Here is a 23,687-nt window from a genome sequence, read left to right on the forward strand (position 1 = left end):
GTGAGTCCCAGGGGTGAATTCAGAAAACAAGGTTAGTTGGTTTGGGCTTTGGGGGGTGGGGGTGGGAGCCCAGGGCTGCTATCAAGTGGTTATCTCTGTAGCTCTCCTCTAGACATTGAGGCAGGACTCGCCCTGAACCCAACTAGCCAGGTTCCTACAGAGGTCTGTTGCCCCCTCATATGTGATGGTATTACATGTGGGCCACCATTCCCACACAGCATTTACGTGGGTTCTGGGGAATCCAAACCCTGGTCCTCACCCTGGGAAGGCACTTGGCCTCACTTTACAAGGAGCTGGGAATAGGACCTGCTTGGCTCAGCCAGGACATGGTTTTCCATGCCTGGCATCCTGATGTGACTCCTGGAGCTCGGCCACTAGTCCACTAATACAACAGAATTTGCTTCTGGTCTGGCCACCAGGTGGCAGTGGCTACAAAGCTCTGGGGCCACCCTCTAGGGATGGATGAGACCTGTAACCAGGCCCTTGCTGAGGCCATGGAAGTGTGTGCAGCAACTGAGGAGATGATTTCTAGACAAGGGTGACTGGGATGGTCACAGTGGGACTGACAGGCTGTGCAGGGCTGGCCCTGTAGATACTGCAACCAGGATAAAGCTTCGTCCTGCAGACAGAAAGGAGGTTCTTTCCCTACACCTCCCAAGTGCTGTGACAACAGACTAAGTTGCATAGTGCTGAGTCTTCATGCTGGGAATCCCCTATGGGTGGTGAGCTCTGTGGCCCAAGAACCTTGGACCTAGAAACCAATTCTCAAGAATACCTGAGCAGCTCTGCCATGAGGGCCCTTATGTGCCCAGAAGGTACCCCAGTGCCAGGAGCACTGCCCTCAGATGCTCTCATCTGCTCACACAGGAAAAAGCACTTTAAGCATGGTATGGAATCACGCACATAAGGTCTGAACCAAGGAGAACCTATGGGACCTAGGGGTGTGAGTTTTGGCATGTTAGAACCTGCCTCCATTCCCATGAAGCCTTGAGGCGCAATATAGTGAGTGTTAGGGTACCAGCTGACCACATTCCTAACATCTCTTGATGACCAAGGCAGATGGGGAAGAAAGTTATTGAGCATCAAGGCGTCTATCCTTGAGGCCAAGTGTAGGGTTCACGACACTTGAGATGATGCATTTCCAAGATGCACAGGGCAAGGAGGATAGTTCCTACTTTTAACAGCATGGTTTTAGTTTGGGCTTTGGTGGCCTCAGCGGGTTAGAGGGTAGAAACCTTTTCTCCTTCCATGAACTGACAAGTTCACTAAAGTGAACTAGAGAACAAACAGTGAAGAGCCTGGGAAGCCAACTGGTGTAGGGTGGGGCTCTGCATGCAGCGGTTGCCCCACTGCCCCCTGCTGGGAGCAGCCTGAAGTGCAATCCTGGCTTCTGCTCCAACCTGGGTCAGGCACAGTGGAGACACAGCTAGCTTTCAGGAAGGAGGCTCACAGCTACCCTATGTGAAAAAGCAATGTGTTTACATGTACATGGAAAGTCCCAGGATTTGACAAGCTAACACTAGCTGCATCTTCCCTACTTGTGTGGTTTTCAGACTAGAGCAGGTCTGGGAAAAAATAACCCAGAGCAGAGGATGGTGGCTCAGCACCACATTCTCTTGAGGAACCTGACTGCTTGTGTGGTCGGGCATCTGAGGAGCCTGAGCCTGAGAAGGCACTAGAGCTCAGAGAACAGAGTAGGGGCTGGGGTTGGTAACCACAGAAAAAGCCAGGTGTGATGGCGTGTGCTTTTAATCCCAGCGCCGGGGAGGCAGAGACAGGAGGGTCCCTGGAGTTCTCTGGCTGGCTGGCTGGCCTAGCTGTTGACCACTGGCCTCCACATACATGCACACGTATGTACATTCACACATACACACTTTTTTTTTTTTAACCACAAAGGGTACAAAGCCAGAACTTGAAGGCAGAGATAAGACTTACTAGTTCAAGGAGATGGTGTGACAGTGTGGATGGGTCTGAGTATGTATGGACAGTGCTTGAACATGTACAGTGTCTGTGGCCTTGATGCTGGGGCAGGAGGGGAGAAAGTCAGCTTGGAAGACAGGCTGGGGCCTGGTTAAGCAGGAGGCGATGGCAGCAGGCTCCTGTTGTTGCCCGAGTATCAGGGTGTTTGGACAAGAGCTAGACTGAGGCCAGAAGATGAACCAGAGGGCAGGGCACAGAAAGATGCTGCATCCTGGAATCCAAGGTAGGGGTGAGGGTGGCTGTGAGCCAAAGGAAGGGTGGTCTAATCATTCCACAAAGGCCATGGGTTTCTGTTCAACTGGCCCTTAGAACAAACTGATGGGCTCCATGATGCCCAGACTCTTCAGTGCTGGGCAATGGACTCAAGACCATAGCATTGGTAGAGACCATGCACTGGGACACCAGGGGCCACATGGCCACACCAGGCCCAGTGCATTAGGTACCACAGTGCCCTTTTTCCAGCTCTCCCCACACAACCAGTTAATAAGCAACAGGATAGGATAGGGGCATCTCTAAGGAAGCCTTGAGCAAGCCAAGACGTTGGGTGGTAGAAGATGACAAGAAGTCTCATGAGAAGTCAACTCTCTGTCAGTAAAATGTACTAGAAGCCCATGGATATTCTCATTCTCTTTGCAAGCCTGGCTCAGTGTAGTCTCAGTACCCAGAAACCTTCAATATTGCTCTGCATGATGCATGGCAGAGAAAGGAAGGGACATCAGACTCAGGCAGGGAGGTGAGGTGGGCAGCTATGTCCCTGACACCCTCCAAGAGTCTCATTTCTTTGGACACATTGAGGCATGTTCTTACTCAGACATGACAAGCAGACTCTGTTCAGAGTTGTCCCCTCTCCCTCTAGGGCACTGCTCAATGGCATTTGAGAGAGGCCTAGATGCCTGCCCTACCCACAGCTTCATAGGATTTACTACCATCTTCAAGCATGCATCTCTGTTTATTAGTTGGGGAGTTGTTTCTGGCTCACTTATATTAATTCCCTGAGGAAGTACACTGGCTGCAATCTCCTGGGTGGTGGCATGGTGGGCTCAAGAAATTAGCTTAAATGAGGAAAGGGTTATTTGTGCTGTTATCTTGAGCCCTAGTCCACAGTTTGTGTTGCACTGAGCTTATGGTGGTCTCATGCATCACGTGAGATGTGTAGCCAAGAACTTCTCAGCTAATGGCAGCAAGAAGCAAAAAGAAAGGAAGAGGCCACCATCTAAATATCCCCTTCAAGGTGTGCCTAATGACCCAACTTCCTCCCACTAGGCCTCACCTCGTAATGGTCCATGGCTTCCCAACTGCAGAGTGAGCTGGGGACCAAGTCTTCAGACCCAAACTATATAACATGTTGATAGAGAGATGGACAGATGAGTGGATGGATGGGTGAATGGATTGGTGAATTGGATGGATAGATGGATGAATGGATGGATGGTGGATAGATGGATGGATGGGTGGGTGGTAGATGGATGAATGGTGGATGGATCATGGATGGATGGATGGATGGGTGGGTGGTAGATGGATGATGGATGGATGGATAGCAGATATATGGATGGTGAATGGATGGGTAGATGGGTGGCTGATGGATGGATGGGTAGATGGGTGGCTGATGGATGGTGAATGGATGGATGGATAGATGGGTAGGTGGTAGATGGGAGGGTGGTGAATGGATCATGGATGGATGGGTGGGTGGGCGGTAGATGGATAGATGGATGGATGGATGGTTATGAAGCTTTCTCATACAAAAAGCAAAAACAAACCCACAAAGCTATATCCATGATGCAATATGTGCCGGATGTGGTGGCACATGTCTTTAACCCCAGCACTCTGGGAGCAGAGGCAGGCTACACAGAGAAACCCTGTCTCAGAACAAAACAAAACCATGATGCAATATGCAGAATATATGACCCAATTATCAGGCATGTGTATGTGTTCCCCACACTGCACTACTGGCATCTTGGTCTGAATAAACCTTTGTTGCTGGGGGCTGTGTATCCTTGGGTGTTTGTGACAGCCTTGGATGGTAAGTGGCACCTACCTAAGCTGTGGCAACCAGACCTCCCACCCTTGGACAAGATTGGTGCTAGAAGGCTTTGCTGCTGTCATTTATTTACCACATATTTACATTCCACTGGAAGCCTGGCTAGCTGCCAAGGCCTTTGGTTTCTCAGTGGCCAGCCTCCAACAGACCACCTTCAAGTCCAAAGTCGAGATTCTGAAACATCAAACATTCAACAGGAGGGGCTGGCGCTCCTCATCAGCAACATCGCCAGAGGGAATTTCATAGGTGACACACAGGGAGGAGTAGAGGCAGCCGAGGAAGGACATGAGGCTGGAAAAGTACATCACACCATTGGCACTGCCCACGGCTGAAGTCAGGGGCCCCAGGACCAGAGAGACAAGGATCTGAGCCAGAAAGTACTGGCAGCTGAGCAGCGAGATGTCCACTCCCATGCCACGCCGTGTGCCATCTGCACTGGACCCTGCAAACTGACCAGAAGACAGTCACATCAGTCAAGTCTGCCACAACCTCCCTGCAGGAGTTGGGATAAGAGGACCCAAGAAGACCAGACAGGAGGTGCAGGACCAAGCAAGAGTCAGCCAGTGTCCAAGGAACAACAACCAGAAAGCTTGGCTTATTTCTCACAGGCCAGGTGGTATAGGACTGTCCCTGCTTGAGCACCTGCCTGGCCCCAGGGCAGCGGCTGCACAATTCCACGAATGTTCCAAAAGTCACAGAGTTTTTGAGTTCTTGAGATGGGTTTTCCTGAAGCCCCAGCTGGCTTCAGACTCCCTGTGTAGCAGATGACCTGCACTTGATTCCTACCCAGCCCCAGCTGGCTTCAGACTCCCTGTGTAGCAGATGACCTGCACTTGATTCCTACTGTGCGGTAGCATATCTGTATAGTCCCAGGTCTGAGGAAGTGGAGGCAGAAGGGCTACTTTGAACTATTGGGGAAAACAAAACCAAAACAAAAACTCTGTGTGGAATTAGATCTCAGTGCAGCTGCCAAAAAAGAACCGGTGCTGAAGGCTGACAAGAGGGCTCATAACCTAAGTGTCATCTGTAAGCCCACATACTGATGGAAGGAGAAAACTGCACTAAAGTGTCCTCTGACCTGCATACATGCGTGGTGACACACCACACACACACCTTATGTCACCTGGGCTGAATTAAGCAACCCTTTTTCTTTTCCTTGTTAGGCCTAGGCCTTCCATATCTACTTAAAACACAACAACAACAAAAAACAAAAAACAAAAAACAAAAAAAAAAACCAAGCAAACAAACTAACCCCCACCCCCACCCCTCGATGCCATCAGCCTTCATCACCTTGGAAAATCCCCGGTGCCTTGCTCTCATTTCTCTAGACCCAGCCTTGAACCGCTTTGTTAATAGAGGGAGCTCTTCCCCAGTGTTCCTGTTCAGATGGGACATAGCCCGGAGGTAGCTCTAAAGGTAGCAGGGTAAGTACCAGTGCCTTGCCCAGGCACCTGCAGCACTAGAGGGGACACACTCAGAAGGGCTCTCTCCATTCAAACTTGTCACCTTCTATCTTGATAGCCTCCATTTCCAGCCAAAGGCCCTGCAGCACACACTGGACACATCTCTCTCTCTCTCTGATAAGTTCCCTCAGAAGACGCGCCCACACTCACCTTCTTACTCTGGTAGTAATCGCACAGCAGGGAGTAGGGCAGGGTACAGAGTGTAGAGAACAGGATGCCATAGGTGGTGCAGAGGGACAGGACCACGTACAGGTTCCTGGAGAGTGTGGCCAACCCAGTGCCCAGGCCGAAGGCGAGGTAGGCGATGAAGTAAAGGGTGCGGACGCTCAGACATTCCTCCAGCTTCTCCAGGATAGCTGCAGGCAGAACAAAGGCTGACTAGGTGGCCTGGCTTCTTCCCTGCCCCACTTCTCCCCTGGGCAGAGCAGAGGTGGGCACAGGAGACCAGCATGATAGGTGGCTTGACCTGCCTGGAAAGGGAGGATACCCCTGCAGGCCTGTTACATGGATAGTGGGTCTGGGGTGTCCTCATTCACACCTACTCCATAAGGGCCCGGGACTTCAAAAGGTGAAGCTCCTGAGGGACACAGCTTGGTGTCTTGCCTGCAGCGGGAGCGGTAAGAGTCTTCCGCTTGGCTGGCCATCATCTTCGTCAAGGGGTGACAACGGGTAAAGTAAAACAGAAGGCCGCCTGGCAAGGGGGTCCCAGCAGCCCCAAAGTCCTGGCCCCAGGGGCTCACAAGTGAGAGGGGCATCTAGTTCTGGGGTCTCTGGAGATTGAACTCGGCTTCAAACACACATAGACTGAGCACAGACATAGACTATTGCCCAGAGCTACACTGCAGGCCATAAACACCCTTTATTCACCCGGAGCTTCCTATGGGGAGGGAAGTCGGAGAGAGCAGTGGGCACACCACAGCCCACAGCCTGCTTTTGACCTATTTTTCAAAGCTTTGTCACGTGTGCGTGCTACACACGGAGCCCAGGGCTCTGTAAGGGTTAAGTAATCTCTCCACCAGGAGCTAAGTCCTCCCAGCTTCCCCCACCCCCACCAATGCAGCCTGGCTTTGTATGACCCCTGAGCCAAGAGTGGTTTTGTTCTTCTTCCTCTTTTCCTCCTCCCCCTCCTCCCCTCCCCCTCCTTATCCTCCTCCTCCTTGTCCTCCTCCTCCCCCTTCGTCCTTCTCCTAATATTTATGTAGGTGTGTGGTAGGGTTGGGTTGAGGAGACATGCATGTGCCATGGCACATGTGTGGAGGTCAGAGGACAATTTGTTGAAGGAATTTTCTTTCTTCCACTCTGGATTCTGAGGGTTCAGCTCAAGTCATCAGGCTTGTCAGCAAGGGCCACTACCCACTGAGCCATCCCACCTGCTTTGTATTTTTTTCTTTGTTTGTTTGTTTGTTTGTTTGTTTGTATTGGGGGAGCGGTTTCAAGACAGGGTTTCTCTGTGTAGCCTTGGCTGTCCTGGACTAGCTTTGTAGACCAGGCTGGCCTTGAACTCACTGAGATCTGCCTGCCTCTGCCTCCTGAGCACTGGAATTAAAGGTGTGCATGGGAAAGGAGCTTTTGTTTGTTTTGGTGGTACTTGAAGATTCTATGATGTATACACATTTCACAGAGCACTGATATGGCATTATTGGCTCAGGGCAATGCCAAGACCTTTCTATAATCTCATGACTGCTTTGGGACCACTGGGCTCTGTTAAGAAGCTGCAACAGGGCCAGTTTGGCCTCAGAATCTAGAAATATCTGCTACCTGGCCTTTCGCCCTAAGATCACAGGAGAATACTAAAGCTTCATGCAGCCAGCCCAGGCAAAAGGGGACTGACCTGGGATGAACTGAGCATGGCATCCCTAGGGCCACCCAGAAGAACACCCTCGGGGTCAACTCAGACTGCAGTCTGGCCTGTGCACTCGACACTCTTGCTGCTCCTACCCACCAAATCACCACTATATGGCTGCTTGACTTCTTCCCAGGCCTTCTTTGGCCCTACTGTTCTACAGAGATTTGTATGACAAATGGGCTTAGCAGCCACATTTCAGCCTGCATGTGGCCCCATGGCTTGTCCCTAGGCCCCACTTTGCTCTTGTGTGTGAACCCTTGGTCTAGGCAAGTCTAGACTATTCGGGTGCCACCTCTGGAGGTCTAACACACATGCAGGGTTGATCTTTGAACCCCAGGTGCCTACCCCTGGGTTCAGTTAGTGTAGCTGGTAAGCCTAGCAGTAGCTAAGGACTTGAACAGAGGACGGTAGTGCCTCCCCTGAGGGGGGACTTCACGCCTGCCTGCGGTTGGGTGCATGTAGCGGGTACCTGAGTAGAAGGCGGCACTGAAGGCATAGATACACATGCCCCAGCAGCCCATGGTCACGCCACTGTTGTACTTCTGGTACGCTTCTGACGTATGCGGCGCCTTTGGGTCGCCCTGAAACACCACCTCACCCATGAAGTCCGTGTAAAAGAGCAGCATTCCCTCAAATGAGAGCCACCCTGGAGGAAGACAGAGGCTGTGACCTGGGGCCACCAAGGCTGTGCTCCTCCCCCCCCCCCCCACCCCCCCCCCCGGTAGTAACATGTGCAATCCAGGCTTGCTGGCTCACACTTGTGAAGGGGATCAGTAGTTCAAAGCCAGCCTGGGACAAGCTCCATTTTGGTTGAACTGTGACCGTCTCCATAATGAGAATAACTTGGTTTCCAGAACTATAGGAATATGTTCTTTCTAAGGTCTTGAGTCCCTGCCCTACAGACCCTCACCCAGTAAAGGCTGGTCAGGAATGGTGTTTCTCCATCACCTAACATTTTTTGTGTGTGTTTTGTTTGACAGAGTCTGTCTACGTAATCCTGGCTGTCCTGGAACTCTCTTTATAGACCAAGCTGGCTTGGAACTCATGGAAATCCAACTGTGCAGTGCAAGATCCACCTGCCTCTGCCTCCTGAGTTCTGGGATTAAAGGTATGCACCACCATGTTCGGCTTGGAGAAATATTCTTTTTTTTTTTTTTTTTTTTTTTATTCTTATAATCAGTAAGAAAGTTAATGCTGGTGATATTCAGTAACTTGGAGAGAAATATATTTAGTCAGGGAAAATATATTAGGTTTTGTTTTGTTTTGTTTATTTGTTTGTTTTTGTCTCTCTACATACCCCTGGCTATCCTGGAACTCTGTAGACCAGGGATTAAAGTCACATGCTACCACACCCAGCAAGGGAAATACATTAGGAAATGCAAACTGTGATGCAGGCCTGACGTGTGTCACTACTGATCCTGCTTCCAAGTGCCACCCTTGAAGACTCAACTAACACCTTCCTTAGCCAAGGAAGGTCATGGTCATGCCCTCTTAAGCCACAAAAAATGGTCAACCACAACTTCTGTGCCATCAAGTAATGTTATAAACTGTGTATGTGTGTACTGTGTGTGCACACATGTGGGAGTTTACTCATGCGTGCGTATGCATGTGGAGGCCAGAGGTCAGCATCAGGTGTCTTCTCAATTACTCTCCATCTTATCTCTTTGAGACAGAGTCTCTCACAGAACTTGTTGCTCCTTGATTGGCTAGAGTGGCTGGCCAGCAGGCCCCAAGGATCAGTCTACCCACTCTGGGCCTGGAACTTGCTATGCAGCCAAGAAGAACCTCCTGAATGCTGGGGTCATAGGCACCCCTGGTTTATGCAGTGCTGGGAACAGAATCCATGCAAGCACCCTACCAACTGAGCTGTATCGTTAGCCCATCAAATATTATTAAACTCATTTCCACAGCAGCAGAGTGTGTCCCAAAACAGATACACCCTAACACATTTAACCTTTCCCCTAGGCTGGACGTCTGTGTCCCTGTCTTAGCTTTTGTTGGCATAAGCTGTGCTCCACTAAGCACCTGTCACCTAGGTTTTGGGTGCCATCCGTGATTTTGGCTTATGTGGGACACCCTGCAAGACCACTGTGGGAAAGACTGAGACCATTTTTAAGTCTTGCCGTGATGTCAACTGTGTTGTCGTGCCCTTCTCTCCCAACCCTCTACAAATCCTATCACCCTCAGACCTCCAACAACATAACAACAAGTGAATAAAAGCCACGCTGGGGCCTCTCAATAGTTCCTAGCGTGCCAACCCTGGTGGTTTAAGAGCATCACCAGGTGTGCAGGTGGATGGGAGGTCTATGTGCAGGCACATCCAAGGGTTCCAGAAGATGGGGTTCACTGCTTAACCTGGGGGAGCCTCCAGCGCAGCAACCAGGCCCACATCCCACCCTCGCTCTTATCTGGGAGACAAGGAACATGAGAACGCCCGAGAAGTGAGGCTCTGTGTCCTGACTCCACATGCAGGCCCTGGTTGCACCCCGCCACACACCAGGAAATCATGGCTCACCCAGAAAGTGATTGACACAGAGGTTGCGCAGCGCCTTGGGCATGTTGTAGATGGTGGAACAGAGGCGCCGCAGGGACAGTGGCTGCTCTGACTGCTCACTGGAGCCCGTCAGCTCACTCTCGTACTTCACACCATTCAGGAGGATGTTCGCAACCTGTAACAGAACCACAGACACCCAAGTCAGAGCCATTAGGCCCACATCCGACAGAGGCATGGGATGGGATATGCTAAGATGGAGAACACAAACAGCTCCCGGCACACACTGTGGGGACCTCTGTCTTTAAAAAAAAAAAAAAAAAAACTTTAAAAAATTATTATTACACGTGTGTGTGTTATGTATTTATGTATGTATGTATGTATGTATGTATGTATGTATGTGTGTGTATGAGTGCAGGTGTATACATGCCACAGCATGCACGTGGAAGTCTGAGGACAATTTTGGGAATCAGTTTCTCCTACTGTGGGCTCTGCAGACTTGTGCAGGAGCGTCTACCAGCTGAGATCTCACAGGCCCCTCTGCTTTCTTACAGGGTAGTAACGAGCCAGCACATACCTCATGGGAAAGAAGACTTTTGCACTTCTTGTCTGAGACCCAGGAGAAATTAATTTTGAGTATGCGCACAGTGCAGCACAGGAGGCCCCCTCCTTCCTTTCTCTCTCCCTTCTCTCCTTCCCTCTCTCCCCTTCCTCCCCCCTCTGTGTATCTTCCCTTCTCCCCCCTCTGTGTATCTTCCCCCTCCCTCCATGTATATGTGTATGTGTGTGTGTGTATGTGTGTGTGTATGTGTGTGTGTGTATGTGCGCACACATGCTTGTGAGTGAAGGAGAAAGAGAGAGTAGGAGAGAAAGTGCCTGCAGACACGGAGGAAGTAAATCCCTCAAAAAGTAGAGATACAACTAAAATAAATACAGATCGGGGGAGAGGAACAGTTGGTAAATGCTTGCCGTGCAAGCATGAGATATGAGTTTGAGCCTCAGACCTGGGTTTGCAATCCCAGCACTGAGGAGGCCGAGTTTGAGCTTGCTGGTCAGCTAGTTAGCCTACTTTGCAAGTTACAGGGCACTGAGAGACCCTGTTCAAAACAAAAAACAAAAAACAAAAAACAACCAAGGATGTTGTCTGAAGAAGACCCAAAGTTGACCTCTGACCTCCACATATCTGTGCACACATGTGCACATGCACACACATGAAATGTGGATCAGTTTTAGCCCAGCCAGCCCCTATCACCAACCCTGTCCCCATTACAGAAGGCCGTGGAAACGGTACTTCAGGGTGACTGACAACACCTGTTTAAGACCCTCTCCACACAGGTGGGTCTCCTGTCACATGGAGGACAGACAGGGCAGCCACGTCAGTGGGCACATCTCTCAAGGAGGTTCACCATGAGGCAAGGCACCCGCAGTCCGCAGAATGAAAGAAGCAGGATTTGGCTACTTCCGGGCCAAGCATCTGATGGGTATGCAGGCTGCTAGCACAGCAGCCAACCTCTCTGAATGAGGCTTCACGCCCGGCACCTTGTCTGGCTTTGGGGCACAGACTCCATTGTCAACTAATCCTGGAATTGAGCTATTTGGAGAATTAGGAAGGCAGAGCACTGCTCTGGCTGGGGGAGGGTGGCACCGTGGGCACCAGACTATCTTAATGGGAAAAGAAAGTAGGAAGCCTGGAGTTCTGGATCCCAGAGTGGCCATAAACGAAGACTGTTATCTATACCTGTGGCAGAAGAAAGCAAAAAGCACCAGGGAACCTGCATGTGTTCCTATGTGGCTCACTTTTTAAAAGATTTATTTGTTTACTATTTATACAGCATTCTGCCTGCACGTGTGCCTGCCGACCAGAAGAGGGCACCAGATCTCATTATAGATGGTTGTGAGCCACCATGTGGTTGCTGGGAATTGAACTCAGGACCTCTGGAAGAACAGACAGTGCTCTTAACCTCTGAGCCATCTCTCCAGCTTGAGTTATTTATTTTCTATACAATGCTCTGCCTGCATGTACACCTGCAGGCCAGAAGAGGGCACCAGATCTCATTATATATAGATGGTTGTGAGCCACCATGTGGTTGCTGGGAATTGAACTCAGGACCTCTGGAAGAACAGACAGTGCTCTTAACCTCTGACCCATCTCTCCAGCCCCAATTTATTTATTTTTATTTTATGTGTATTGGTGGCTTGCCTGCATGTGTGTCTTTGTGAGGGTGTCAGATTCTGGGGTTACAGACATTTGTCAGCTGCCATGTGGGTGCTGGGTTTTGAACCCAGGTCTTCTGGAATAACAGTCAGTGTCCTTAACCACTGAACCATATCTCCAACCCATTCTTTCTTTATTTTTTTATTTTTTTTATACCGGGTTTTGTTAACCACCCAGGTGCTGGGTTTACACACACGTGCCATACTCTGTGTATGGACAGCTGAAGACTGAACTGGAGCTTTGCACATGCTAAACAAGCTGTCTGTCAACCAAGGTCCAGTCCCAGACTTTAGCCCACGATTTTAACTACTTTTCTTTCTTTTTATGCACATTGGTGTTTTGCCATGTCCTGCCTGTATGTATGTCTGTGTGAGGCATGGAGTTATTGACAGTTGGGAGCTACCATGAGGTTGCTGGGAACTGAACCCCCGTCCTCTGGAAGAACAGCCAGTGCTCTCAACTGCTGAGCCATCTCTCCAGCCCAATTTTTACTATTTCCAAAGAACTTATTCCTAGACCCACAGTGTTCGCAGAATGGAAACAGAGAGCACAGGAAAAAGGGGATGCTGGGAGCCACTTGAGTTTTGTGAAACAGCATCCCATTTGACAAGGGCCAGAGAAGCTCACAATGAAGAGGACAAGCCATTGATTTGTGCAGCTAGGAACCACTGCCTCTGGCGAAGCTGAACATAATGATGACCTGGGCACCCCTCCCCCGGAGGAGCAGCCACTTACTGCAGAGCCCTTCCTCCCGCAGAGGCTGCCTCGGCCAGCAGTGCATCTGTGGCCCGAGTGAAGTGTCATATTGGGTCATGCTCCAGTCTACCTGGCTCCAGAACAATCTCCCTGAAGGGACCTGCGCAGGTGAGATGCTTCATAGGGCCGTGTGGCCTAGAAACCCTGAGTTCCCAATCTCTCTCTCTCCAAAAGGGCACAGACACTGTCTACCCAAGTAATAGGACAACCTTGCTTCAACTTAAAGGAGCCTCCTCCTCAAGGTGGTGGGTGCTCTGTGCTCTCTGTCTGTCTGTGTGCATATGTGTCTGTCTGTCTCTCTCTTTGTGTGCCTCTGTCTTTCTCTGTGTGTTGTGTGTGTACACGTGTGCATGTCTGTGTGCCCGCGAGTGTGTGTGTGTGTGTGTGTTTCTCAGGTCCTCACACTTGCAGCTAACCACCTGGGGTTCTGAAAGTAACCTCCAGTAGCAACGATAGCACTGTGGCCAAGTGTGTGTGTGTGTGTGTGTGTGTGTGTGTGTGTGTGTGTGTGTGTGTATGTGTGTTTCTCAGGTCCTCACACTTGCAGCCAACCACCTGGGGTTCGGAAAGTAACCTCCAGTAGCAACGATAGCACTGTGGCCAAACCAGCATTTACTAAAGGCACTTCAAGCAGCCTTCCAGAAGATTCTGTCCCTTTGCAGAAGACAGCCTTGAGCATGCAGCTCTTCTGGATCAGCTAGTGTCACACATGAGTAAGAGCGACTGCTCACCCTGGGGAGGTCCAAGAGACACTGCCCACTGCCATGATGTCACCATCTTCCTTCAAGACTCAGATCTGTTGGTACCATATTCAGAGGGTCCATGTGGGCAGTGGCTGGTCTGGGAAAGTGCTAGAAACCAGTGACAAGTGTGCAGCACTTGTACCACACTCTCTGGAGACATGGTCTAGGCCTCAGTTTCTTTGGGACAAACATGATGGTTTGTAGAGGACTATCCGTGACTCACAGGTCCTGTTTGGAACATATCCTCCCATCTGAGGACTCACACATCCCAGCGTCACATACCCACATGCAAAAGAAGCTGTCTCTGGGCTGGACTTCCTCCTCACCCTCTAACTGACAACAGAGGCGACCACACAAACCGTGGACCATCGGATCCTTGCCTCCCCTTGATATTTATTCGCTTTTACCTGTTGGCTGAAGGTCACGTTCCTTCTCCTGCTTGTTTCAGGGCCATTTCCTCCAGCCACATCTGGGAGAGCCAAGGTCTGGGGCCTCTTCAGGATCCCTGAGGCCCGTGGTTTAGAGGTGTCCAGAGAGCCTACCCTTAGCACATCTCCATCCGAGCCCAAGGTCAGGGCCCCCTCTCTCCTCTCCAGGAGCCCCCTCTCCTGGCAATAGAAGCCATCGGGGGCCCGAGGAAAACTGACACTGATGGCCTGCCTGGGGACGCTGCTGGGGAGAGCCAGGTAATTGTCATGGCCCGCTGTGAAACAGTCAATGAGCACACTGTCTATGTTGGAGGTGCCAAAGGATGATGCAAACTCGTTGATGCCTGTGAGGGAGCTGTCCCTGCTGATGAAGCTGCCATACTTAGGGGTGAGGGGGCTGGGTGGGGAGATGGGGGTGGAGAAGCTGGCGTACAGGCTGGTGGCTGTAGTAGAGGGGAGGGTGTCGCCGGCCCCCTCCTCCAACAGAACAGGTGGGGAGGGGGGCAACGGGAGGCTTGGGCTCTTCATAGGTGTCCTCTTCTCACCCAGAGGCCGAAGGGGCCTCTCAGGGATGCTGATCAGGGTAAGCACAGTGGTGACACTCAGGGTGATGGCGGTGAAGAGATAGATGACACGGAGCTGACCCCCCAAGGCCCTCCCGAAGCTGGTTTTGTCCCAGTGGATGCCCCCGACTACATAGCCGAACCCTCCTCCAAGACCTGTGGAGAGAAAAAGAATTCAGGGTCTTCCCAAACAGACAGGCAAGGAGGCCCTTCCTACCTCCCTGCCCCCTCCCCAGCAAAAGTGGAGCCATTTCTTAGAAGCAAAGTCCATCCCAAAGACCCACTGCAGCATCTGTCCCATCTGCAGCCTCTCCCTGCCAGGGGTGCTCCCGACACGCCCTACAGGCCCAACGACTACTTTCTTCTCCACATAAACATTGAGGCTCTCATCTCCAGGACAGAGAGCAGAGGGACAAACTGCCAGCCTGTCCTTCCATTTGAAAGGAAGTGTGTCAGAATCACGGAAGGCGCTCTTTGGATCCAACCACACTGTAAGACACACACCCAGCTTCACTGCAGCAAAAACACACCAAGACCTTGCCTTCAACACACAAGCCCGAGTGTGCATGAACATGTCCCCTGATCATCCTTGTGCACGGCCACCTCTAAGGATGGCCCGTGCTCTGGAGATAGAACTGGAGTCATTAGGCTTGCCGCGAGACCTTTACCCACTGTGCCATCTCAGGGGTGGATTTGGGGTCATTCTAATTAGCTCTTGATGCATCTTTTGGAAGAGCCCATGGATGATTTGTAACCTTTAACAAGGGCAAGTTTCAAATTTCGATTTTTACTTTAAAAGAAATCTATAGCTTATGTTTGTAGCCTTGGCTCACTATAAAGACCGGACAGGCCTCATAGTCACAGAGATCTCCTTGTCTCTACTGGTATTAAATTTGTACATCATCACATATGGCTGATTTTTAAAATAATGTATTTATTTACTTTTACTGTGTGTGTGTGTGTGTGTGTGTGTGTGTGTGTGTGTGTGTGTGTGTGTGTGTGTGTGTCTCCCCTGACACCCAGTGCTTTGGGGACAGTTTCTCAGCTTATTTGTTTATTTGAGACAGAGTCTCACTGTGTAGAACCTGGCTGTCCTAGAATTCACTGTGTAGAACAGGCTGGTCTTGAATGCATAGAGATCCACTGAGTGTTGGGATTAAAGGTGTGCACCACACCTGACTTTATTTATTTAGATAGGGTCTCATGTATCCCAGTTTGGTTTTAGACTGTGTACCTAAAGTGACCGTGAACTCCTGATCCTCTTGTTTTGGCCTTCTAAAAGCTGGGGTTACGGGTGTGCCCCACCACACTCCGTTTAAATAACGCTGCAAGCCCTAGGGCTCTGTGCATGCTAGGCAAGCAATCTAGCAATTGTGTCCCATCCTCAGTTCCAAGACAAATATTTTCCATTTATTTATTTTGGGGCTATGTTGTGTGTGCCTTGGTGCCCAGGTGGAGGTCAGAGGGCAACAGCTTGCAGGAATCAGCTCTCTCCTCCTAGCATGTGGGTCTCAAAGCTCAAAGCTCAAACTCAGGCTGCCAAGCACCTTTACCAAAGACGCACGCTTTCAGTCACACTTGAACTTCACAGACTTATCTTTAGGAAGGAGCCCCCCCCATCCCACACCCCATCTGAACCCCGTGGTACCACAGCCCGGCGGAAAGAGCACTCACCCGCCATGAGGGCATGAATGTTCAGGCCTCGGTCCTGGTCCACGGGGCCACACACATCCATCATGTAGGCGTGGCTGGGGTTATCCGCCGAATCTGCACTAAAGTCCATCAGCACCACACCACACACTGTCAGGAGGATGCCCCACTTGTGGTTGGTGGCTGTGTCAGCCAGGGCCATGCCAATGTCCCTTCCATTGAGCAGGAGGGAGAGGCCCAGCAATGCCCCTGGAAACAGAGAGAAAAAGTCACCAGAGGAGACGGAGCTCTTCTCTGTCTCCAGCGTTCACTTCCTAGGTTGAGACTAACTGAGGACTTAAAGAGGAGCCGTGGGAGCTGCCTGCAGACATACAGAACGCTCACACTCAGGGCAGGGATTTTATCCCATCAAGCTCAGCAAGGACAAGATGAACCTTTACTAACCCATCAAACAAACAAACAAGCAAAAGCTAAATGATTTTGTTTTGTTTTTCAAGACAGGGTTTCTCTGTGTAGCCTCGACTGTCCTGGACTCTGTAGACCAGACTGGCCTTGTACTCACAGCGATCCGCCTGTCTCTGCCTCCCGAGTGCTGGGAGTGCTGGGATTAAAGGCGTGCGCCGCCACCACCCGGCTCAAAAGCTAAATGACTTATTCTTAGCGTTTGCTCAGGCAAGGCTGGACCTGGGCTGCCGGAGAGGGCTTGGGCTCAAGATGTTTTAACAGTTCCTGAAAGGAAACATTCGTGCCTCTCTTTCCCGCCCTCCCGTCCTTCTTTGTTTCTTTCCTTGCATTTTATTTCCATGCCAAACAACAGACCTATGGCCAGGACAAGAATGAAAGGGCGTCTCCTTCCAAACCTTGAGGTACATCGGTCACTCCAGGCACCCAACAGAGGCTGCAGCAGGAATCCTGAAACAGAACACAGCAGTGTTATTGCCAGCGCTCCGGAGTCCACAGGGACGAGGAAGCAGCTCACAACTCCCAAGACACCCCAGGCAAGAAAATATCCCAAGGCACAGAAACATTAAAGCAACAAGATCACGTGCAGGCTACAAACCCAAGCTGAGCAGACCCGAGCCACCGAGACCTGCTCTCTGTGGACTGTACAATAGGCCGAGCCCCTGTGACCTTGCTGGGGAACCCCGGTACCTCCCTCTCCAACCCCCTCCCTCCCCCATTTGCATCAACTTCATGGGTCAGATTCTGCGCTGAAGGCTTGGTGTGAAATGATGTAATCCTGGGGTCAGCAAGATGCCTATGCTACCCTCCAGTACAGATCAAAGAATTTAGAATACAGGATGTGACCGGCCATACCTGTGTTTTCCCTCAGCCCCATACTAAGGAGTGGAACTTAACTCCTCCCTTGTCCCCTCAGGTCCCTCAAGCTGCTTCAGCAGAGGCTTCTGGAAGCTTCCAGAGATTTCCAGAGGCTGTCCACCACCGGGGCTCACCAAGGATGGGGCTGATGAACCACACTAGGCTGTACAGCTGGTCAGGCAGGCCCATTTGCAGGAGTACCGGAGTCACGTACGCGGTCTCCATGGCGTAGCTGAACTCGATGCCAAACAGAATACAACCATTGAACAAGAGCTCCCAAAACGACCTCTGTGGGTGCAAGTCCCCGAAGTCCACCAGCTCAATGGGACATGGGGTGTTGGGGGGTGGGGGTGGAGAGGGTCGAATGTACTTCCTCCTCTTGGGGTGGCGCTTGAAGTTGTTGGCCCGGTGGCTGATGTGTCGTGTCACGGACCCTGAGTAGCCGGAGATGGGTGACCTCCAGAAGTCCTGAGAAGCCGCACTGGGGAAGAGGGCCTCTCCCGGAGGGGTGCTGCTTGCTGGGGGGATCATCGTAGGCAGGGCTGCTGGGTGTTGCTGTAAGGGAAGCCCATTTAGGAACAAGTTACTTCACGGAGGCCTAGGTGGAGCCTCCATCTTCTCTGTGAGCCCTTTCCGTAGTGCCTTCTCGCCCACCACTTAGGGAAAGCTGAGTTAGCACTGAATACTTCAGAGTCCATTCTGTCTGCTTCCCCAAACCCAGCATTCTGTCCCCAGGCAGAGGCCAGCCCTCAGGGGACGGAGCAGGGCCCTATGCAAGGGGACAAGAGAGAGGATCCCAGTCCTCAGCCTTCCTGTGGCACTCCAGGGGTCACTCCTAGATAGTCTGAGTAGGGACATACACACAGAAAGACCCTCTTGTACAGCGTTCCTTCCCACGGACCAAGACAGCAGAAAATCACAGCTGGGCAGCTCAGTTCCTGTGCTCATATCTGCTCCTTTACAGGGCCCAGAGGGCCCAGATGTCTGCCTCAAGAGGGCGGGGGTGGGTGGGGCGATACGTCATGGTGGGAGATTGGCCACTAGCCCGTTCCTTTCAACTGTTATTGACAGGTAACTTTTCAGTCAAGAACTGAAACCTCTGTGGTGTTTGAACTGTTCTCTGTAAAGAAATGGCGCTGGGGGTGTAGCCCAGTGCTGGAGGCCTTGTCTAGTGTTCCAGGCCTGGGCTCCATCCCCAATACTGTGAATGAATTAATGAATGAATTTAAAAACAATAGCATGGGCCAGGCCGTGTGGACCACACCTGTAATCTTAGCACTCAGGGAGGCAGAGGCAGGCGGATCGCTGTGAGTTCGAAGCCAGCCTGGTCTACAAAGTGAGTCTAGGACAGCCAAGGCCAAACAGAGAAACTCCGTCTTGAAAAACCAATATCTGCACCCTCAAAATATCAACAACAACAAAACCCTTCATGGGATGAGAAAGAAATTCCTCACTGCCCCCTCCCCATGTATTTGTATTTTAAGACATTTTCATAGCACCCAGAGCCCTCTGTCCTTTTCCCTCCAGGATTTGCTGCTCTGTGAACACCTGACCGCTCTTTGCCATTTTGGAAACAAATCTGGATTATAAAGAATTGATTCTGATGTTGACTCATGGCATGATCAGTGTGGTTTCCCTCAGCACAGGGACAGGAATGGGCACAACAGAACAAGAAAGTCTGGGTCCACCCCACCCACCAGGCAGGCAGAAGCACCACTGACCACCACCCTCTTCTCAGCGTTGGGTTCCCTGACCACCCTTCATCGTTTACCAGGATGAACATTGTGAGCTTCCCTTCAAGACTGCAGGCAAGCCTCAGTTTGAAACCCAATGCTTCTGATATTGCTTTCCTGCGCCACTGTTCTGTGCCACTGTTCTGAGCCACTGTCCGTGCCACTGTTTGGTGCCACTGTTCTGTGCCACTGTTCTGAGCCACTGTCCGTGCCACTGTCCTGTGCCACTGTCCCATGCCACTCACTGTCCTGTGCCACTGTCCGTGCCACTGTCCTGTGTCATTGTCCTGTGCCACTGTCCTGTGCCCCTGTCCCATGTCATTCACTGTTCTGTGCCACTGTCCTGTGCCACTGTCCCATGCCACTCACTGTTCTGGGCCACTGTCCCGTGCCACTCACTGTCCCATGCCACTCTTCTATGCCACTGTCCTGTGCCACACTAGTGATGTCACTGGCTTCCTTACAAATTCAGGAATTATGCCCATGTGTGTTCAAAACTCCTGCACTACTCTACCACTCAGGCATCTCCTTGGAAGACAGCAGCGGTGGAAATGGTGCACACAGAGATGTGTGCGCACACAGGGTGTGCAGGATTCAGACCGCCCACTTGTCTACCCTCCATCCACAGGACCCCTGCTCCGCCATTCGTCTGCTGCCTCAACTGCCCTCCATCCATCCATCCATCCATCCATCCATCCACTCTCCATCTACCCACCCACCATTTTCTCATTCATCAGCTTCAGTCCTCCATCCATCCACCATCATTCATTCACCTACCCATCATCCGTCAATCTTCCATTCATTCATCCATCCCCCATCCATCTACTTTACCCACATCCACCTACCCATCCATCCATCCATCTACCATCGATCCGTAATATGTCCTCCACCTCCTCCTCTACCATCCTCCATCTGTCATCATTCATTCATCTACCACCATCCGTCACTCGACCATCCATCCATCCATCCCCCACCGCCCACCTTCCATCCATAACTCCACCCATCCATCACCATCTATTCACCATCCGTCCGTCCGTCCAGCCAACTATTCACGCACCCGCTTTCCAACCCTTCATCTCATTCATATCATCTACCTACCTACGCCCCCTCCCAGTCATCTGGATTCCTCCTCCCATGTACCAAGTACTGAGATCAAGACAGAGGTCACAGAGACAGAATAATGACACGGTCTTGTCTTCAAGTTAGGCTACAAAGGGAAGGTGTTCTAAGTGTCGGGAATCTTCCATATGAAAGGGAGAGAAAGAACTGACTGTCAGCCACAGTGAAAGCGTGGGGAGAGGTGATGCCACCAGCAAAACAGTGGCTGATGACAAAGAACCTGGAAGCCTTGGCTAAGAGGTGGGTTTTCCACTGAGGTAGCGTGGGGAAGCAACCCTTCCAAAGCTGACTTGTCTGGCAACCTTAGATAGAGGCTTTCCTGTAAAACGAGAGCAGATAGGCCTGAGAACTAGGTAAACAAATAACACTTCGTTTAAAATATAGTTCACTTGTGAAGACTAAATTAAGATTAAAGTTTTAGGGGCCAGAGTGACGGCTCAGTGGGTCAGGGCACTACGCTTCAAGCCTGAAGACCCGAGTTCAGTCACTAGGATCCACGTGGTAGGAGAGAGCCACGTCCTGAAAGCAGTCCTCTGGTCTGCACATGCACCCTGTAGCATTAAACAAACAAACAAACAAACAAACAAATGCAATCACGTTTCTTTTTTTCTTTTAGCTAGACATTAATAGTTTTAAAAAGTTGGCCTTAGCTGAGCAGTGGTGGCACACGCCTTTAATCCCAGCACTCAGGAGGCAGAGGCAGGCAGATCGCTGTGAGTTCAAGGCCAGCCTGGTCTACAAAGTGAGTCCAGGACAGCCAAGGCTAACACAGAGAGACCCTGTCTCAGGGGGAAAAAAAAGTGCATGTGCTAGAAACTGTGCCTTTATTTGGGCTTGTTGTGCACACCTTTAATCCCAGCACTTGGAAGCCAGTGGCAGGGGGATCTCTGAATTCAAGGCCAAACTTGTCTACAGAGGGAGTTTCAGGACATCCAGGCTGCACAGAGGAACCCTATCTTAAAAAAAAAAAAAAAAGGAAAGAAGCTGTCCCTTTGACTTTGGGAAGGAGGCTGTGGTCCTGACCATCCTACTCCGGCAGCATGTGGTATAAATGAGACTGCGCAGATGGGCCGCTCTTCTCTCAGCAGGAGAGTCCCATTGTCACCTCCCACCACTGAACAGAGTCCGCAGCCTGTCCTGGCAGGTTCATCCTCAGCCTTCCTGATGCCGTGACCCTTTGACACAGTTCCTCATGCTGTGGTGGCCCCAACCATGAAGTTTTCATTGCTACTTCCTAACTGTAATTTTGATACTGTCATGAATCATAGTGTAATTATCTGTATTTTCCAATGGCCCTACGTGACCCCTGTGAAAAGGTCCCAAACGGGTCACGACCCATGGGTTAAGAACCCCTGCTCGAGTCCGTTAACTAGAACTGACCCCAAGTATGAAGGCTGTCTTCATTCAGCTCCTGTTTGCACTGGGGTTAGGTCAGAATTCCCTTCCTTCTCTTCCTTCTTTGGTTTTTTGAGACAGGGTTTCTCTGTGTAGCCTTGGCTGTCCTGGACTAGCTTTGTAGACCAGGCTGGCCTCAAACTCACAGCAATCCGCCTGCCTCTGCCTCCCGAGTGCTGGGATTACAGGTATGAGCCACTGCACCCGGCATTTATTTGTAAGTGTGTGTGTGTGTGTGTGTGTGTGTGTGTGTGTGTGTGTGTGTGTGTGTATAATGACACACACATGTGGAAGGCAGAGGCCAACTTGCTGCAGTTGCTTCTCCTTCCATTTGGGTCTCTGTAAAGGAACTAACATCGCCAGACTTGGCAGTCAGTGCTTTTACCCACTTGGCCATCTTGGTAGTCCCAGAATTACCCTTTTTATTAAAACATGTATTTTTCCAAGTTGAAGAGATGGCTCAGGGGCACTTGCTGCTCTTGCAGAGGACCTGAGTTCGGTTCCCAGCATCCCCATTAGGTGGAGGACAAACATCTGTAACTTCAGCTCCAAGGGATCCGGTGCCTCCCAGGTGCTGGCACACACATCAAACACACACACACACACACACACACACACACACACACACACACACACACCAAACATACAATGAAGGATTTTTTAAAGTTACTTTTTCTGTAGGCAGAAAACCTAACGGCTCAGTGGGTGAAGGTCCACACCCTCCACCTCGTTTAGAGACACGATCTCTGGCTTGCAGTGAGATACCCTAGGCTAGCCCACCAGAGATTCCCTATGTCCACTTCCAGTTTTGCCTTAGGAGTGCCAGGACTGCAGGTTGGTGATACCATCACTCATGGCTTTAAATGGAAACTGGGCATTCAAAGTCCTCATGCCTGGGCCGCAATTTCTTTGCCCACTGAGCTATCCCCCACCTGGCGATTAACAACATAAGCAACACCAGTAACTTGAATACTTAAAAGTATCTTACTTGGAACCAACACATTTTCTCCTTTCTCTTCTCTGTAACGATAAAGGGGCGGGGGGGGGGGGGAGGTTACCTCCCATGGGGTCACTGGGGACAACTTCCCTTTTGCCTGCTTCAGATTCTCAGAGTGGATAGTTGAGGCCTCTTTAAGGGATGTAAACGATAAACTACCGACTGGGAGGGGGTGTACAGGGGGGGCAGCTCTCACACCTCATCTCCAGGACTCCCTTCTGAGGGCTAACTTGTCTCCATAGTGCCTGCTGGGAGCTCATTGAATTTGCATTTCATCAGCACCTGACACTACATCCCATAAGAACAGAAAAACAAACGACTTCAGGGGCTGTGAGAGAATGAGAAGACCGCTTGTCAGCCTCTGGGGTCAACCTTAGCATGTCACCCTCGGCTATATGACTCAGGACAGTGGCAAGATGACAGGGTGCTGTTCCCAGTCACCCAGACATCCCGGGAGATGTTTTACAATGCCCCCTGGCCAGCCAGAGGGCTCAGCCTCAGGAAGGAAGTGAACCGGAAGCTGATGACACCTGCCCAGGTGGCCGGGAACAGGCCTGGGGTGCAAATTTCACAAGACTGCTTCTCCCTTCAGACCTGTGGGTGCTGTACCCTGGAGGCTCCATTCTCAGTTTAATTTACTAAACACCCAAGAAGAACAAAGGTCTATGTGCCCGCCGAGAGCCCCCAGCCTGGGCAGTAGGATCATCCTGGGGCCTAAGCAGCAATGCTCCCGGCACCAAGCCGCGGAGCTGGGCGGAGGGTGCAGGAGGGAACGCCCGTACCTGTGCGTGCAGACGGGAGGCATCCCTTTCCAGGCTGGGCTCCTGGTTCTCCCGAGTACAAGCTCCGTCCCAGCCCGGCGCCCCGGGCCCCGCCGCGGCAGCTGCAGCATCACCCCGCGGGGCGGGGCTGTGACGTCACGGCTGCATCCCGCGCTTGGTCCCGCAGAGCAT

General features: G+C 51.2%; 1 protein-coding gene across 1 annotated transcript; it reads right to left on the reverse strand.

Annotated features, from left to right (window-relative positions):
• Nucleotides 1–3,957: 3,957 nt before the first annotated feature.
• On the reverse strand, nt 3,958–23,642 carry Slc45a1 (solute carrier family 45 member 1). Its single transcript, XM_051171870.1, has 9 exons — nt 23,517–23,642; nt 17,625–18,045; nt 16,990–17,082; nt 16,195–16,419; nt 13,937–14,676; nt 9,840–9,993; nt 7,794–7,970; nt 5,629–5,834; nt 3,958–4,464 (listed from the first exon to the last, which is right to left on the reverse strand). The coding sequence occupies exons 2-9, from the start codon at nt 18,019–18,021 to the stop codon at nt 4,198–4,200; spliced, it is 2,259 nt and encodes a 752-aa protein (XP_051027827.1). The 5' UTR covers nt 18,022–18,045; nt 23,517–23,642; the 3' UTR covers nt 3,958–4,197.
• Nucleotides 23,643–23,687: the final 45 nt, after the last annotated feature.

The sequence above is a fragment of the Acomys russatus genome, chromosome 29, assembly GCF_903995435.1.
Source record: "Acomys russatus chromosome 29, mAcoRus1.1, whole genome shotgun sequence".
Classification (NCBI taxonomy): domain Eukaryota; kingdom Metazoa; phylum Chordata; class Mammalia; order Rodentia; family Muridae; genus Acomys; species Acomys russatus.

What these genes read in the sequence shown, in the direction of transcription:
- Slc45a1 (XM_051171870.1), bottom strand. Translation starts at nt 18,021, where the DNA reads ATGATCCCCCCAGCAAGCAGCACCCCTCCGGGAGAGGCCCTCTTCCCC. An exon ending in CATTCATGCCCTCATGGCGG is followed by an intron (nt 14,677 to 16,194) that starts GTGAGTGCTCTT and finishes TTCTCTCCACAG; the next exon opens with GTCTTGGAGGAGGGTTCGGC. An exon ending in ACGTGACCTTCAGCCAACAG is followed by an intron (nt 9,994 to 13,936) that starts GTAAAAGCGAAT and finishes GTTCTGTTACAG; the next exon opens with GTTGCGAACATCCTCCTGAA.